The sequence below is a fragment of the Rhinatrema bivittatum genome, chromosome 1 (assembly GCF_901001135.1).
Source record: "Rhinatrema bivittatum chromosome 1, aRhiBiv1.1, whole genome shotgun sequence".
Taxonomy (NCBI): Eukaryota; Metazoa; Chordata; class Amphibia; order Gymnophiona; family Rhinatrematidae; genus Rhinatrema; species Rhinatrema bivittatum.
In genome coordinates, this window is record NC_042615.1 from 518128345 (window position 1) to 518142353 (window position 14009).

A 14009-nucleotide genomic window follows, 5' to 3' on the forward strand; every position below is an offset into this window, starting at 1 on the left:
AAAAGCCTTACGTGTGCCAAAGCCGGGAGATACGCGCGTGCCTCGAGATGGCACGTACCGCACGGATTTTAAGAGGTGCCAGAGTACGCGTCTATCTCCTGGTACGTGCGCAAATTGGGAAGTAAAAAAAAAAAGGGGGAGGGGCATGGGCACAGTCTGGGCAGGGCATGAGTGGGACATTGGTGTTCCGGGTCTGTAACTTGAAGAGTGTGCGTAATTATTTGCACACTCCTTATAACATTTCTTCTGCTATGGATGGCCCTGTAAGTTTTAAAATAAAAAAAAAAAATCTGGGCTACTTGGCGGAGTTGAAGGGTCAATGCTAATAGGGTAAAAGGGAGGCTGTATAGTTAGGGGAGTTAGGAAGTCCTATCCTTTACCGGCGTGAACTGGGGAAATGGGTATTTGTGTCAGCGCGTGTCTAGCAAAATCCCTCCAGTTACGCGGTAGAGGTGGCATTTGCACACATCCATATGAAATTGCACTCACATGTTCGCGCATGCAGCTGATTATATAGCGTGTGCATATACACACGTATGTTATAAAATGGCCCTGTTCATTTGAGCAAGCCTGCATATGTGCAGACATGTGCCTGCAGGGCTGTTTCAAAGTTACCATCCCTGAGGGCAATTTTCAAAAGCCATTTTCGTGGGTAAAATGGCGTTTTATTTGCGCAAATCGGACGTCTGGAAATGGCTTTCTCCCAACACAGCTAAAAGTACAGGCAGTGTTCTGCCTGTACTTTCCGGGGGAAATCTATGCAAAAAAAAATTCTGCACGCAATATTTTAAAATTCTGCAGACTTTATTTTTTCAGACAGCACAATATATTTACTGACTTTGAGTAATAACTTATAATTCATTGCATAAAAAAGTTATTACTTAAAGATGCAGATTTTTAAATTGTTCAGAATTTTCTCATCGTAAGCCATGGCCCTCCAGATTGCTCTCTTCCCCTTTATAGCTTGAACCCCTTCCCCATGCTTCATCTCTCCTACCCCTTGGGTCAATCCCCCTGTTTGCTCCCCTCTCCCATCCCTTTCCCCTCCACCAATTTTCTCTCTGCCTCAGCAGACTGAACCTGACCTCCTGTTTTCTCTCTTCCCCCACCACCCAGGAAGACCCTCAGCTCTCAGATTTGACCACTTACCCCCAGTTTTCTTTCTCCCCAGCCCCAGTAAGACTCCTGGCTTTCTTTCCCAGGCTTAAACCCTCTTCCCCAGCTCTCTTTCTGCTCCGCCACCCAGGCAAGACTCTCTGCATCCTCTCTCTGCCCCCTTCCCAAGGTTTGACCTCCTCCCCAGATCCTTTTCTGCACCTCCCAGTTCTCTCCCCTCATCTCAGCAAGACCCCCACCCAGCTTTCTCCCTGGCTGCCCTCCCCCCAGGCTTGACACCTCATGGGCAGACAAAGCTCCTCCTTCCCCAGTTCTCTCCCCTCACCCAAACAAAATCTCAAGACCTTTCTCTGTCTGTCTCCCCCATATACACTTTCGCAAGACCCCCTGGATTTCTGTCTGTCTGATATCCCCTCTTCAGCAAGACCTCCTGCTCTCTCCTACCATCCCCCCAAGCTTGCTGTCTCCGTCTCTCGTTCTGGCTCCACTGGCCTCCCCCCTCCCTCCCGATCCCTCCTTTTGTCTGGGTCACACAGATCAAGGCTGACACCTGAAGGCTCATCTCTTCCAGCCTGTGTGGCCAATGCCGGCTCTCCAAACTCTCTTCAGGTCTGCACAGGCCAGACCACTGCGGCTGCTGCTTCCTGGTCCTCCTGTAAGTAATTCTGTGGGGCAAATGCAGAGTTTCCCCCAGGATTAGCATGTTATTAGCTACAATTGGGCACAGGCGTTCTCGGGGGGGGGGGGGGGGGCGTGCTTAGCTTGGAGGGGGGGGAGGAAGATAACATACGCAGATTGCATTTTCAAATCCAGGCGCATTGTTTTGCAGGATAAGTGTCGTCCCCCCACACAGAAAGCAGGTACAGATATCTGCCAGTACTTTGCACTTGTGGCAAGTTTCAAAGGAACTTCAAAGCTCCTCTCTCCTTCATGGGCCAGGGGGAGGTAGAGAGAGACAGAAACCCCATTGCATATCTTATTTCTCTTTCCTTGGGCAGGAGTATGGAAGTTGAAAGCCCGACTGGATCGATTTCTCTCTCTCTCTCTGTTTGGGTAGAAGGGAGGAGCTGGTTGGCAGATACCTGGGAATGGAAGCAGACAGCCTCAGATTTTTTCCGTCCTCTCCCTCTGCTGCAGCCGCGAGGGGGAGGGGAAGGAGAGTCAGATGGGTCCTGTTCATTCCGGCCCCATCTCTGTCGCCTTTGTCAGCTGGGTACAGTAAAGGAGGCAGATGGCAGGCTGCTTCCTGCACTACTTACTGGCCATGGTGAGGTGTCCACGCCCTCTGCTAGGGGCCTCCGTCCCTGTCCCCTCCCCCCAGATTGAGAGCCAGCATAGCACGGTCTGTGATAGTGCAGTCTAAAAAGGAAATTAGCAGGCTTGATGGGCCTTGCAGTCGATACCTGTCATCACAGTCTGTTTCTCTGTTTCCAGTATAATATGTCCTGTGTGTTTATTTTTATTGGAGATGTTAAGGTCAGCAGCTGGATTAGCTCTCAAGCCTTCTGCTTTTGAATCTCATCCATGTCCATTTCCAAAGTGTGTGTCTGATCTCCTCGGCTAGTGAGCTGTCCTGATTATAAGTGACAGTGTGTTCCCAACCATAATAATTGTTTCCAAACAAATACCTTCTGTGAACAGCACGAATGCACCAGACACCACTTAGAATGGTGGAAAACAATTCCTTTGCTTTTTGTCTTTTAGCTCTTGCTGCCTGAAGAATACTTGGGGTTTTTTTTTTCTTATTTTAATAAAATACAAAGTTATGGATTTAAAAAAAAAAAAAGCAAGGAACAGATGTGAGAGAAAAGCATAATATATTGAGAGAAGCACACAACCTGTTTTGAATGACTTACTGTGTAAACATTTAATAATCCAATATGCGAGATGTCCGACGCCGTTACCATTTAATCTGATAAGTTAATCTCATTATTTCCCCATTTGATGTATGCTATAATGCACTCATGCTTATCAAGTCTGCTGTAAATCCAAGTTGTTGACTGTTATTTATATTTATATTTTTATTTTATTTTATTTTCATTTATATTTATAATAATTATTATATTTATATTTATTATTATTATATTATATTTATAATAATTTAATTTTTAATTCAGTCATTCGCTGCTTATTGATAAGTTCTTACGAAGTTAGTCCTGTTATCTGCACCCACCTGTTTGATGTAATTTCCAACTTTGGTTCTATGTAAACCGACGTGATATGTACTAGTACATGAACATCGGTATATAAAAGCCTTTAAATAAATAAATAAATAAACAAACAAACTGATAATGTGGTGTCACAGGTAGCGGTCATTGTTGTTTCAGGCTGGTCTCTTCATCGACAAGGGTGTAAAAACCTCCCATGCCAGCGCTGAGGATCCAAGAGAATACTTGTGTTTGGACAACAATGCAAGGTTGGTTGACGTGCTTTACTAAAATGTATACTGCATTTTCTAACAGAGCAAAGGGAAATGTTGGAGGCTAATTATTAGGTGTTAGTGCTGTACAGTTATTAAAATTAGAATTAAAGAGTTATGTTTATGTCAAAGCTGTGTCCACTTTTAGAAATGTGAAGCATGCTTATGCTTGGAGGTTTATACTATAAGGTGGCTGTAGTTTCTTTGTTTTGGTTTCAAAGCATAGGCAAGATGAAGAGTGCCTAGAGAAAGATGCATGCTTTTCATTTGGTGATACTTCACTTTATATTGGAGCAAAAAAAAAAAGGCCTTTGACCACAAAATACAACAAAAAGATAGGAGTGGCACAGTTCAAAGACAAATATGAAGAAAAAGGACTATGAACAATAATAAAAGGAAAGTAGATAAGACTTGCCATACTGGGTGAGACCAAGGGCCCATCAAATCCAGTATCCTGTTTCCAACAGTGGCCAAGACAGGATACAAGTACCTGGCAGGATCCCAAGGGGTAGATAAATTCCAAGCTGCTTATCCCAAAAATAAGCAGTGGATTTCTGCAACTCTACCTTAATAATGGTTAATGGACTTTTCCTCCAGGAACTGTGTTTTTAAACACAGCTACACTGACAGCTTTCACCATTAGGTGAAATAAAATAACCAAATGTCAATAAAATAACCTTCCCTGTATGTACCCAGATCAGTCCAGACTCCTGGCCCATCCAGCAGATAGAGATAGAGAAAGTTTACTCCTGGGGGAATTCTATGCAAAAAAAACCTTAAAATTCTGCAAACTTTATATTGGTCAAAATAACACAATTTACATGACAGTTTTTAAGTAATTACATTTTAAATTAATACAGAAAAAAGTTATTACTTAGAGATGCAGAATTTTAAATATTTTGAGCAGAATTTCCCTAGAAATTTACTGTAAGAGTGACCCTTCCACTCGCTCTCCCTACTACCCTGGCCACTTTGACCTCTCAGGCCCCAACTACTCCACCTGCCAGTATCTCTCCCCTCCACCTCTAGGATCAACCCCTTCTACTCTATTGCCAGTCCCAGAGCTTGACCTCGTTCTCAGTACTGCCCCTTACACAGGCTCCCTCTGTCACTCCCTCTCTCACACACATGCTCCCTCTCTCTGTTACAGACACACACCTGCCCTCCTATAGGCCTCCCTCGCTCTCTTGCACCACACACATCCGCTCATACAGGGTCCCTCTCTCTTGCATACACACCCACACAAGCTCCCTTTTTCTCTCAAATATACATCCTCACACAGCCTACCTATGTGTCTCTCTCATGTACCCTTTCACACAGGCTCTGTCTCACACATTCACAATCTCTTCACACAGGCTAGCACCCTCACATACACACGATCCCTTTTTCATACACACGAGCTCCCAACCTCTCACACACATAACAAACTCCTTCACAATCTCCTCATATAGGCTCCCTCTCTCTGGCACCCACACTCAAGCATCCCCCCCCCCGCTCTCTCACCTCCAATGCTCTCTCTCACCCTCCCCTCTCCTCTCTCACACCCCTTCCCCTCCCCTCTCCTCTCTCACAAACTCATTCACTCTCACCGGGGCCTTCGTCTTCGCTGCGAGCGGAGCATGCTCCGTTCGTGGCACCCGGGGACCTTCCAGCTTTGCCGCGAACAGGGTAGGAAGCTGGAGGTTCCAGTTCCCTCACCCTGAAGGAAGAACAGAGCCTGCTGCCGGTCTTCTTTCAAGGAAAGTGTTATTTTCTTCAATTGCCTGTTTAAAATTTTGTTTTGGAAAAAAAAAAAAAGAAAAGAAACGGGTTGCCATGGGACGGCAATCTCCCGCTCTCGGGCCATCGGCTGCCACTAATCAAAATGGCGCCAATGGCCCTTTGCCCTTACCATGTGACAGGGTATCCATGCCATTGGCCGGCCCCTGTCACATGGTAGGAGTAATGGACGGTCGGCGCCATCTTTAAAAATGGACTGATCTGGATACGTACAGGGAAAGGAAAATTTGGTTCTTACCTGCTAATTTTCGTTCCTGTGGTACCACAGATCAGTCTAGAGTCCCGCCTACTGGAAGAAAGGGAGATTTGGAGAATCCGCTTGATCTGTTTTTGTAATTACTCTGAAGAATGACACAGGTTTTGTTAGTCCTACACAAGGTTTTGTGTGGGCACAGTTATACAGTTATCTTCCAGGTTTCCACTTCCCACTGCTTGTTCAGGGGATGTTAGTTGGTTATTGCATTGGTATTTTTTTCTATTTTGGCTTGGGTACAGATCAATACTGAGGGACTGCAGATGGCACCTTGTGTTAAGTGTCAGTAAAACTTTCTCTGTCTCCATCTGCTGGAGGGGAGGCAAAACCCAGGAGTCTGGACTGAACTGGGGTACTACAGGAAAGAAAATTAGCAGGTAAGAACCAATTTTCCTATCCCATTTCCTTTTAATATTGTTCAAAGTCCCTTTTCTTCGTATTTGTCCTTGATACTTCATATTGGACCAAATTTGCAATTGCACAAAGTTCTCAATGAACGTTCATGAGAACTGCATAGGTTCTTTCTTCGAATGTTGCTAGTGAGGATCCAGGAAACTAAACCTGCCCCCCCCCCCCCCAAAAAAAAACCAAAAAAAAAACGAGCTTGGTACTTGCGATAATTCACTAGTGTACAACATACCCCAATGAGTGGTACATGTTTGAAGTGCCGAAAAGGGGAATATAAAATCTAAACTAAAATAAAACATTAATGTTAAAGCTTTGTCTCCTTTTGGTATTAAAAGTATTTTCTGCTTGCTTCAGCTAGAACACTGCTATTGATATACTCTCAAGCACAAGTGTATAAAATGCCCTCATAGTTTCCTGTTACTTCAGAAGATACAGGACTTTGTTTCAGCCAGATATCAGCTGGTTTTAATTCTAATGGTCCCCAAGATTTTCTGTTCTGTACCAACTTTGAAACTATAACAAGATGACTAGAAATATTTAAAAATGAAATAATTTTGAACTACAAATGCGTGCTAAGAAATAAAGAAGCTATTGGGAATTTGGCTAGAGGGAGTTATTTAGTGTTTACCTGTGATTGACAGCTAATGGAATCTATGAGAACCCTTGAAGCAAAAGATATAAATTCACCTGACTTTCTCATCGTGAGATTAGCGAGGAAGAGAGAGCAATCCAGTTTGGTTTTCCGATAGTGCCAGAAATTGCCATGTAGGTGCTGATGAGCCTTTTGTACAGCCTCCAGCAAGATAAGATAAAGAAAAGAGGAAGAGACCAGCTTTGTTGGTGGCACATACATAAGTTGAATTCTAGCACTTGTACACTGGAAAATGCTGTGTAATTCCCTGCTTTCTTTATTGCCTAGATTTTTTCCTTCTGTCCTTTCGCTTCATCTTCACCACCATCTCCCCATTCCTCCCCTCTGTAATTTCTCCTATTTTCCTCTGGTCTGCTTATGCTTCTCATCCTCTCTGCTCAGTGAGGAGCCCCAGCAATGGTTTAGAACTCCTGGATTCTTCTGTCCACTTCTCTCTACTTTGCTCCCTGTCTGCCTTTTCACCTCATCTCCAAATGTTAGGTGTATGTGTGTTTCGCACTGTCTGCTCTTTCTCTCTCCTTCCCTTGCTCTCACTCTCTTTTTTTCTATTTTGCAATGTTACCCCTCTCTGCATTTCTCTTGCAGTATTTCTCTGTCAATAGCTGGCTGCAGGCAGGGCTAGATTTAAAATCCAGGTTCTCATAAGTGGGAGGAGTGCCCATAAGTGGAGGGAGTGTTCCCTTCAGTAATTGGAAGATGGGTTGTGGGTTCTCCTCCCCCCAGAAGTTATTGGAGAATTGAGGAGGCTTTTCACCCATTGTCCCCTCTCCTGGCATCCCCCTCACCTCTGCCACTCAGTCCAGCCCTGCAGCAATTCCATTAATAAACTCCAGCGTGAGACTTGTGAGCCATTGCCACCCTAACAGTCCTAGAAGCAAACTATTGACCAGAGCGTCCATGCCCTGCAAACTACAGACCGGTTAGCCTGACTTCAGTGCCAGGAAAAATAGTGGAAAGTGTTCTAAACATCAAAATCACAGAACATATAGAAAGACATAGTTTAATGGAACAAAGTCAGCATGGCTTTACCCAGGGCAAGTCTTGCCTCACAAATCTGCTTCACTTTTTTGAAGGAGTTAATAAACATGTGGATAAAGGTGAACTGGTAGATATAGTATACTTGGATTTTCAGAAGGCGTTTTACAAAGTTCCTCATGAGAGGCTTCTAGGAAAAGTAAAAAGTCATGGGATAGGTGGCGTTGTCCTTTCATGGATTGCAAACTGGCTAAAAGACAGGAAACAGAGAGTAGGATTAAATGGACAACTTTCTCAGTGGAAGGGAGTGGACAGTGGAGTGCCTCAGGGATCTGTATTGGGACCCTTACTTTTCAATATATTTATAAATGATCTGGAAAGAAATACGACGAGTGAGATAATCAAATTTGTAGATGACACAAAATTGTTCAGAGTAGTTAAATCACAAGCAGATTGTGATAAATTGCAGGAAGACCTTGTGAGACTGGAAAATTGGGCATCCAAATGGCAGATGAAATTTAATGTGGATAAGTGCAAGGTGATGCATATAGGAAAAAATAACCCATGCTATAATTACACAATGTTGGGTTCCATATTAGGTGCTACATCCCAAGAAAGAGATCTAGGTGTCATAGTGGATAACACATTGAAGTCGTCGGTTCAGTGTGCTGCCGCAGTCAAAAAAACAAACAGAATGTTGGGAATTATTAGAAAGGGAATGGTGAATAAAACGGAAAATGTCATAATGCCTCTGTATCGCTCCATGGTGAGACCGCACCTTGAATACTGTGTACAATTCTGGTCGCCGCATCTCAAAAAAGATATAATTGCGATGGAGAAGGTACAGAGAAGGGCTACCAAAATGATAAGGGGAATGGAACAACTCCCCTATGAGGAAAGACTAAAGAGGTTAGGACTTTTCAGCTTGGAGAAGAGACAACTGAGGGGGGATATGATAGAGGTGTTTAAAATCATGAGAGGACTAGAACGGGTAGATGTGAATCGGTTATTTACTCTTTCGGATAGTAGAAAGACTAGGGGGCACTCCATGAAGTTAGCATGGGGCACATTTAAAACTAATCGGAGAAAGTTCTTTTTTACTCAACGCACAATTAAACTCTGGAATTTATTGCCAGAGGATGTGGTTAGTGCAGTTAGTATAGCTATGTTTAAAAAAGGATTGGATATGTTCTTGGAGGAGAAGTCCATTACCTGCTATTAAGTTCACTTAGAGAATAGCCACTGCCATTAGCAATGGTAACATGGAATAGACTTAGTTTTTGGGTACTTGCCAGGTTCTTTTGGCCTGGATTGGCCACTGTTGGAAACAGGATGCTGGGCTTGATGGACCCTTGGTCTGACCCAGTATGGCATTTTCTTATGTTCTTATGACACTGCAAAACTGTAAGACAGTAATTGGCTTTAATGCAATTTAACTTGAACTAATTACAACAGCCATGGCCATCATTGATGACCTTTGGATGGTAAATTTGCATGTATTCTTGTAATGAAAATTGGAAAGCAATATTACCCTATCCTACATATGTAAAATAATAATCAGAAAACACTCAACTATTAAACAAAAAACTAAATTAAGTTTAAAAATAATGTTCATGTGATTTTGACTAGACCAGTGGTTCCTGTAATACTTTGCTTCCATTTTTTCACACTGGTGATGTGCTCACATGTGACTGAGATCCTGACAGTAGTAAATTCAGGAAATATTTTATCAGTATCTTCTAGAGAGAGAGAGAGCAATTATTATATATATTTTTTCAATCGCGAGAAGAAATTATGTTGATCATTTCTTTGATTTCTTTTAATGTAGAGTATTTCTATATATTGGGTTAATCCCATTAGTGTTTGGGGGTTCTATTTTTCTTTTGTTTCTGTCTCTAGACCTCATCCTTTCTGTTTGGACTTGTGCTACTTGCCTGCCACAACACAGAATCTGAAAACTTGCACTGGCAATCATATTTAAATTGGATCCTCAAAAATTATTTTTAAACTTTGGTTTATTTCCCATTAATTCCAAGAAATGCTGGAGATTTGACTGAACTATTAAGATGTGTGCAAGGTCAAACTTGACCTGGGAGTTGAAGGAGCAGGGAGCTCTGCTGCTTTCATTCTTAGTTGAGGCTTGTTTTTTTTTTTCTATCAAGATTTCGACCACACCAGGATGCCGACCCAGAGAAGCCTCGAGTGGCTGCTCGAATCGATAGACTGATCTCCTTTAAAAACAATGACCATGGGGCCTGGGTCCGAGGAGGAGACATCATGATAATGAACTCAGGGTAAGTCTTACACAGAGAGGTTAGGTTGAACAAAGACACAAGAACCAACAGATGGAAATGATGCATGGTAATGACAAAAGCCAAAAGGATACTTGAGTGCATAGGGAGAAGAATGGTCAGCAGAAAGGAGGAAGTGATATTGCCTCTATATAGGTTCCTGGTGAGACCTCATTTGGAATACTGTGTATACTATTCTTTCAAAAGGATATAAACAAGATGAAGTCAGTCCAGAGGGTGGCGACAAAAATGGTTAATGGCCTTCATTATAAAGCATATGGGGGCAGACCTAAAGATCTAAACATGTATAACCTAGAGGCAAGATTGGATGGGAAACATAGAGGCATTTAAATACCGCCAAGGAATACATGCAAGATATCAATGGCAAGGAGGAACTGAAACTAGGGGTCATGGGATGACAGTGAAAGTGGGTAGACTTGGGAGTAATTTAAGGAAATATATTTTTAAAGAAAGGGTAGTAGATTCATAGAACAGCCTCCGAATGGAGGTGGTGGAGATGAAGACAGTATCCATGGGATAAGCACAGGGGACATCTGACAAATTGGTAGGGATTGTAGAACTGAGCAGCTAGTGTGGCTGGGCAAACTAGATGGGCCGTATGGTCTTTGTTCTCACGTGTCCATGCTTGTATCCAGGAGAATTATTTAATCTGGCTACAGGAGACCAGTATTCCTTATTCTCCGAGGATGAGCAGGATGGTAGTCCTCACACATGGGTGACATCGTCAGATGGAGCTCGATATGGAAAATATGTCAAAGTTTCTAGAAACTAACTAGGCATGCCCTATACCACGCATCCATGTGGGGTCCCTCTTCAGTCTCTTTTTTTTCCGTGGAGCTGTGAGCCTTACGGTTTGATTGAGCTCTAAAAACTTGTTTTTTTGCTTTCTGGAAAACTTTGGGGGTTTTTTTTGTTGTTTTTCATGATCCTTTTCTTTGGTTTGTCACTGGGCCCCCCTCAGTGCCTCCCCGTAGTGTCACCAGTCAGGGTTTTTGGCTTTTCGAGTAAGCTCTTTTCGCGGTTGGTTCCCCTCATGATGGTGATGTCTTGGTGCCCGTCGGCCATCGATGCCTGCTACCATCATTCCACCCTTCTATCCTTTTGTTTTGCCCATCATGTCCACATTGTCGATGCCCCCAGTGCCCGAGGACCATATCGATCACTGATCCTCATGAAATCTGCATCCTCTGCCTGGAGGCATCGCATGACGTCTGGGGTTGCCGCTTGTGCACGCAGATGACCCTGAAGGGACTTCTGTTTCATCTCAACAAGATGGATCAGCTCTTCAGGTCGAAGAAGTCTGAACCATCTGCATTGGCGGGACCATTGGTTCCGTTGAGTTTGCCAGTGGATATGGGCTCTGGAGACCGACAGTTGTCGATTTCCTCTGGTCTGAGGATGCTGGGTTCGTCGTCCTTGACCTTGGCACCGGGGAAGGACCGGGCTGAGTATTGAGGGAAGCCTAAGAAGCATCGGCACTGGTCTCCGTTGATGCATTGTACCGGGCATAGGGTTGCATCGGCCTTTGCTGCTATGTCCCCGAAGCGACCCCGTGGCAAGGAGCGCCCATCCTCCATCAATGCCCGGGATCCACTACGGTCTCCACCAGTCCTGGTGTCAGTCGCTGATCCCCCTCATGAGTCCGAGGAAAATCTGGCCACCCCTCCTTCCTCCCAGTTGGTGTTGGCATCGGCAATGTTCAAGGAGGAGCTGGAACATCGAGACTAGCTGGCGGTGGAGCGGGTGCTGCAAAGCGGTCCTGTGGCACTGATGGCACTGGAGCCGGTATCGCTCATCTTCATACCATTTCTGGAGAAGCTCAATGTGCTTATCGGTGCGTTACCAACCCAGCTGGTGTCTGTTCCCAGTATAGCACCGATGTGTGGTGGGGCACTGAGGCCTCCCCCAACAGATATGATGGTCATCACCGGTTTCTCTGAGGAGGAAACTCCACCGAGGCTGGTGGAGACACTGAGGCCTAGAGTCCCCCATCCAGTTCCATTGGTGTCTGCACCTCTGGACATAGGTCGAGCACCTAGGACCCCATCCTCTATGGCATACAGTGAGGATGAGAGTCTCTATGACTCCAGGGGGGATGATCAGACAGAGTCCTCCTTTGAGGATTGGAATGGTCTTCAGTCAGACCTTTCTCCTCCGGATGAGCGAAGGAAGTCTCCATCTGAGGACTTGACCTTCGCAGGTTTTGTGAGGGTAGTGGTGGAGGCCATCCCATTCCAGCTTTTGATGGAGGAGGATGCCAGGCACAAAATGCTTGAGATCCTCCAATTTGTAGAGCCTGCTAAGGAGATAGTGGCAGTCCTGGTACACGAAATCCTTAAGGAGATGCTGTTGAGGATTTGGGAACACATCCTTACAGTGGCTCCCATCAATAAGGAAGCGGACGGGGTTTACCTCATCCAGAAGGCTGCTGGATTTGATAAGCATCAGCTCCTCACAAGTAGGTGGTCACCCTCAAGAGGGCAAAGCACTCTCTGACCCATTCTTTGACTTTCCCGGGGAAGGACCATAAAGCGATGGATGCTCTTGGGAGGAGGTGTTCCGGGGCACCATGCTTATTGCCCACATCGCTGCCTACCAGCCTTACATGAGCCAATACTAGCAGTACATCTGGAAGCAAGTGCAGGAGGTGGCTGAGAAACTACCTCAATAGCAGGAAGACACCCTCATGTCGCTGGTGCACAAGGATCTGGAATGTGAGAAACAAAAGGTCCATGTGACCTATGATTTTGAGATGGCATTGAGGGTCTCTGCAGCGGGAATCGGCACCTGCATAATGATATGTCTACGGTTCTCGGATCCCCGACCAGAGGGACAGCAACACCTTGCTGATGTGCTATGTACTGGAAAGAATCTCTTCAGAGATAGGGTGAAGGATGCTGTGGCCCAACTTTGGGACCACTATGAAACCCTCCAAAAACTCTCTGCCAGTACTCCATGCCCATCCTCCTCCTGCTCCAGGAGGCTGTGTCAAGGCTGGAGACAAGGAAGTCTTTCACCAAAGAAAGTACTATCCTCTACCTCCTTGATCCCGTCAACACCATCTGAGCTCCCACGGCTGTCCCATGCAGCAGAAAGCTCCCAAGCCCCAGCCAGCTCCTCACTTAATGCTGTGGATGGGGTTTTGACTGGGCCATAGGGAGTGTAAGCCAGTTTCCTGTACCTGGAACAATGTACCCTCTGATTGGGGGCAGGCTGCGGTTCTTTGCAAACCAGTGGCCCAGTGTAACCTTGGACCAGTGGGTTTTGTCCATCGTCCACCAAGGGTACCAATTAAATCTATTGGGTGTCCTCCCCCCAAATTAAACTTCATGCCCATTTTGGGGGCCAGTAGCACATCAGGAGGTACTACAAATGGAGCTCTTCTCCCTCTTAGCAGCCAGAGTGGTCGGGCATGTACCACCAGGGCAAAGAGGGTGGGGATTTTACTCCAGGTATTTCCTGATTTCAAAGAGAGCAGGAGAACTCTGTCCCATCCTAAACCTGAAGGCCTTGAACACGTTTGTTTAAAAAAAAAAAAAAAAAAAAAAAGAGCAAAGTTCAAGATGGTTTCTCTGGGCACTTTGATTCCCCTTTTGCAAAAAGGGGACTGGCTATGCTCCCTCGACCTAAGGACGCATACACCCATATCGAGATCTTCCCCAGTCATAGAAAGATCAGATTTGTGGTGAGAAAACAACACTTCCACTACCAGGTATTGCTGTTCGGGCTTGTGTCCGCTTCACGGGTCTTCATGCAATGTCTGGCTGTGGTGGTAGCACACCTCCACAGACTGGGAGTGCATGTTTTCTCCTGTCTGGACAATTGACTGGTCAAGAGCACATCTTAGGTAGGGGCCTCCAGGTCCATGCACTTGACCATTCGGGTGTTAGAATCACTAGGATTAGTTTTCAACTACCCAAATCACCTCAACTGGACTTCATTGGAGCCCTGTTAGACATGTCTCAAGTCAAGGCCTTTCTGCCGTGTCAGAGGGCCATCGCTTTGGCATCCATTGCAGCAGAAGTTCAACAGAGCTAGCAGGTATCAGCCTGGCACATGTTGAGTTGGTTAGGCCACAAAGTTGCCACTGCCCAT

The 14009-nt window shown here is 45.1% G+C and overlaps 1 protein-coding gene across 6 annotated transcripts in view; it reads left to right on the plus strand.

Annotated features, from left to right (window-relative positions):
* CEMIP2 (cell migration inducing hyaluronidase 2) overlaps positions 1 to 14009 on the plus strand; it is a 217655-nt gene that overhangs the window by 112920 nt on the left and 90726 nt on the right. For all 6 annotated transcript variants that reach the window (XM_029612545.1, XM_029612563.1, XM_029612537.1 and 3 more), the window contains 2 exons: positions 3444 to 3532; positions 9765 to 9896. In XM_029612545.1, coding sequence (XP_029468405.1) covers positions 3444 to 3532; positions 9765 to 9896 — 221 coding nt within the window. The remainder of the gene's footprint in view (positions 1 to 3443; positions 3533 to 9764; positions 9897 to 14009) is intronic.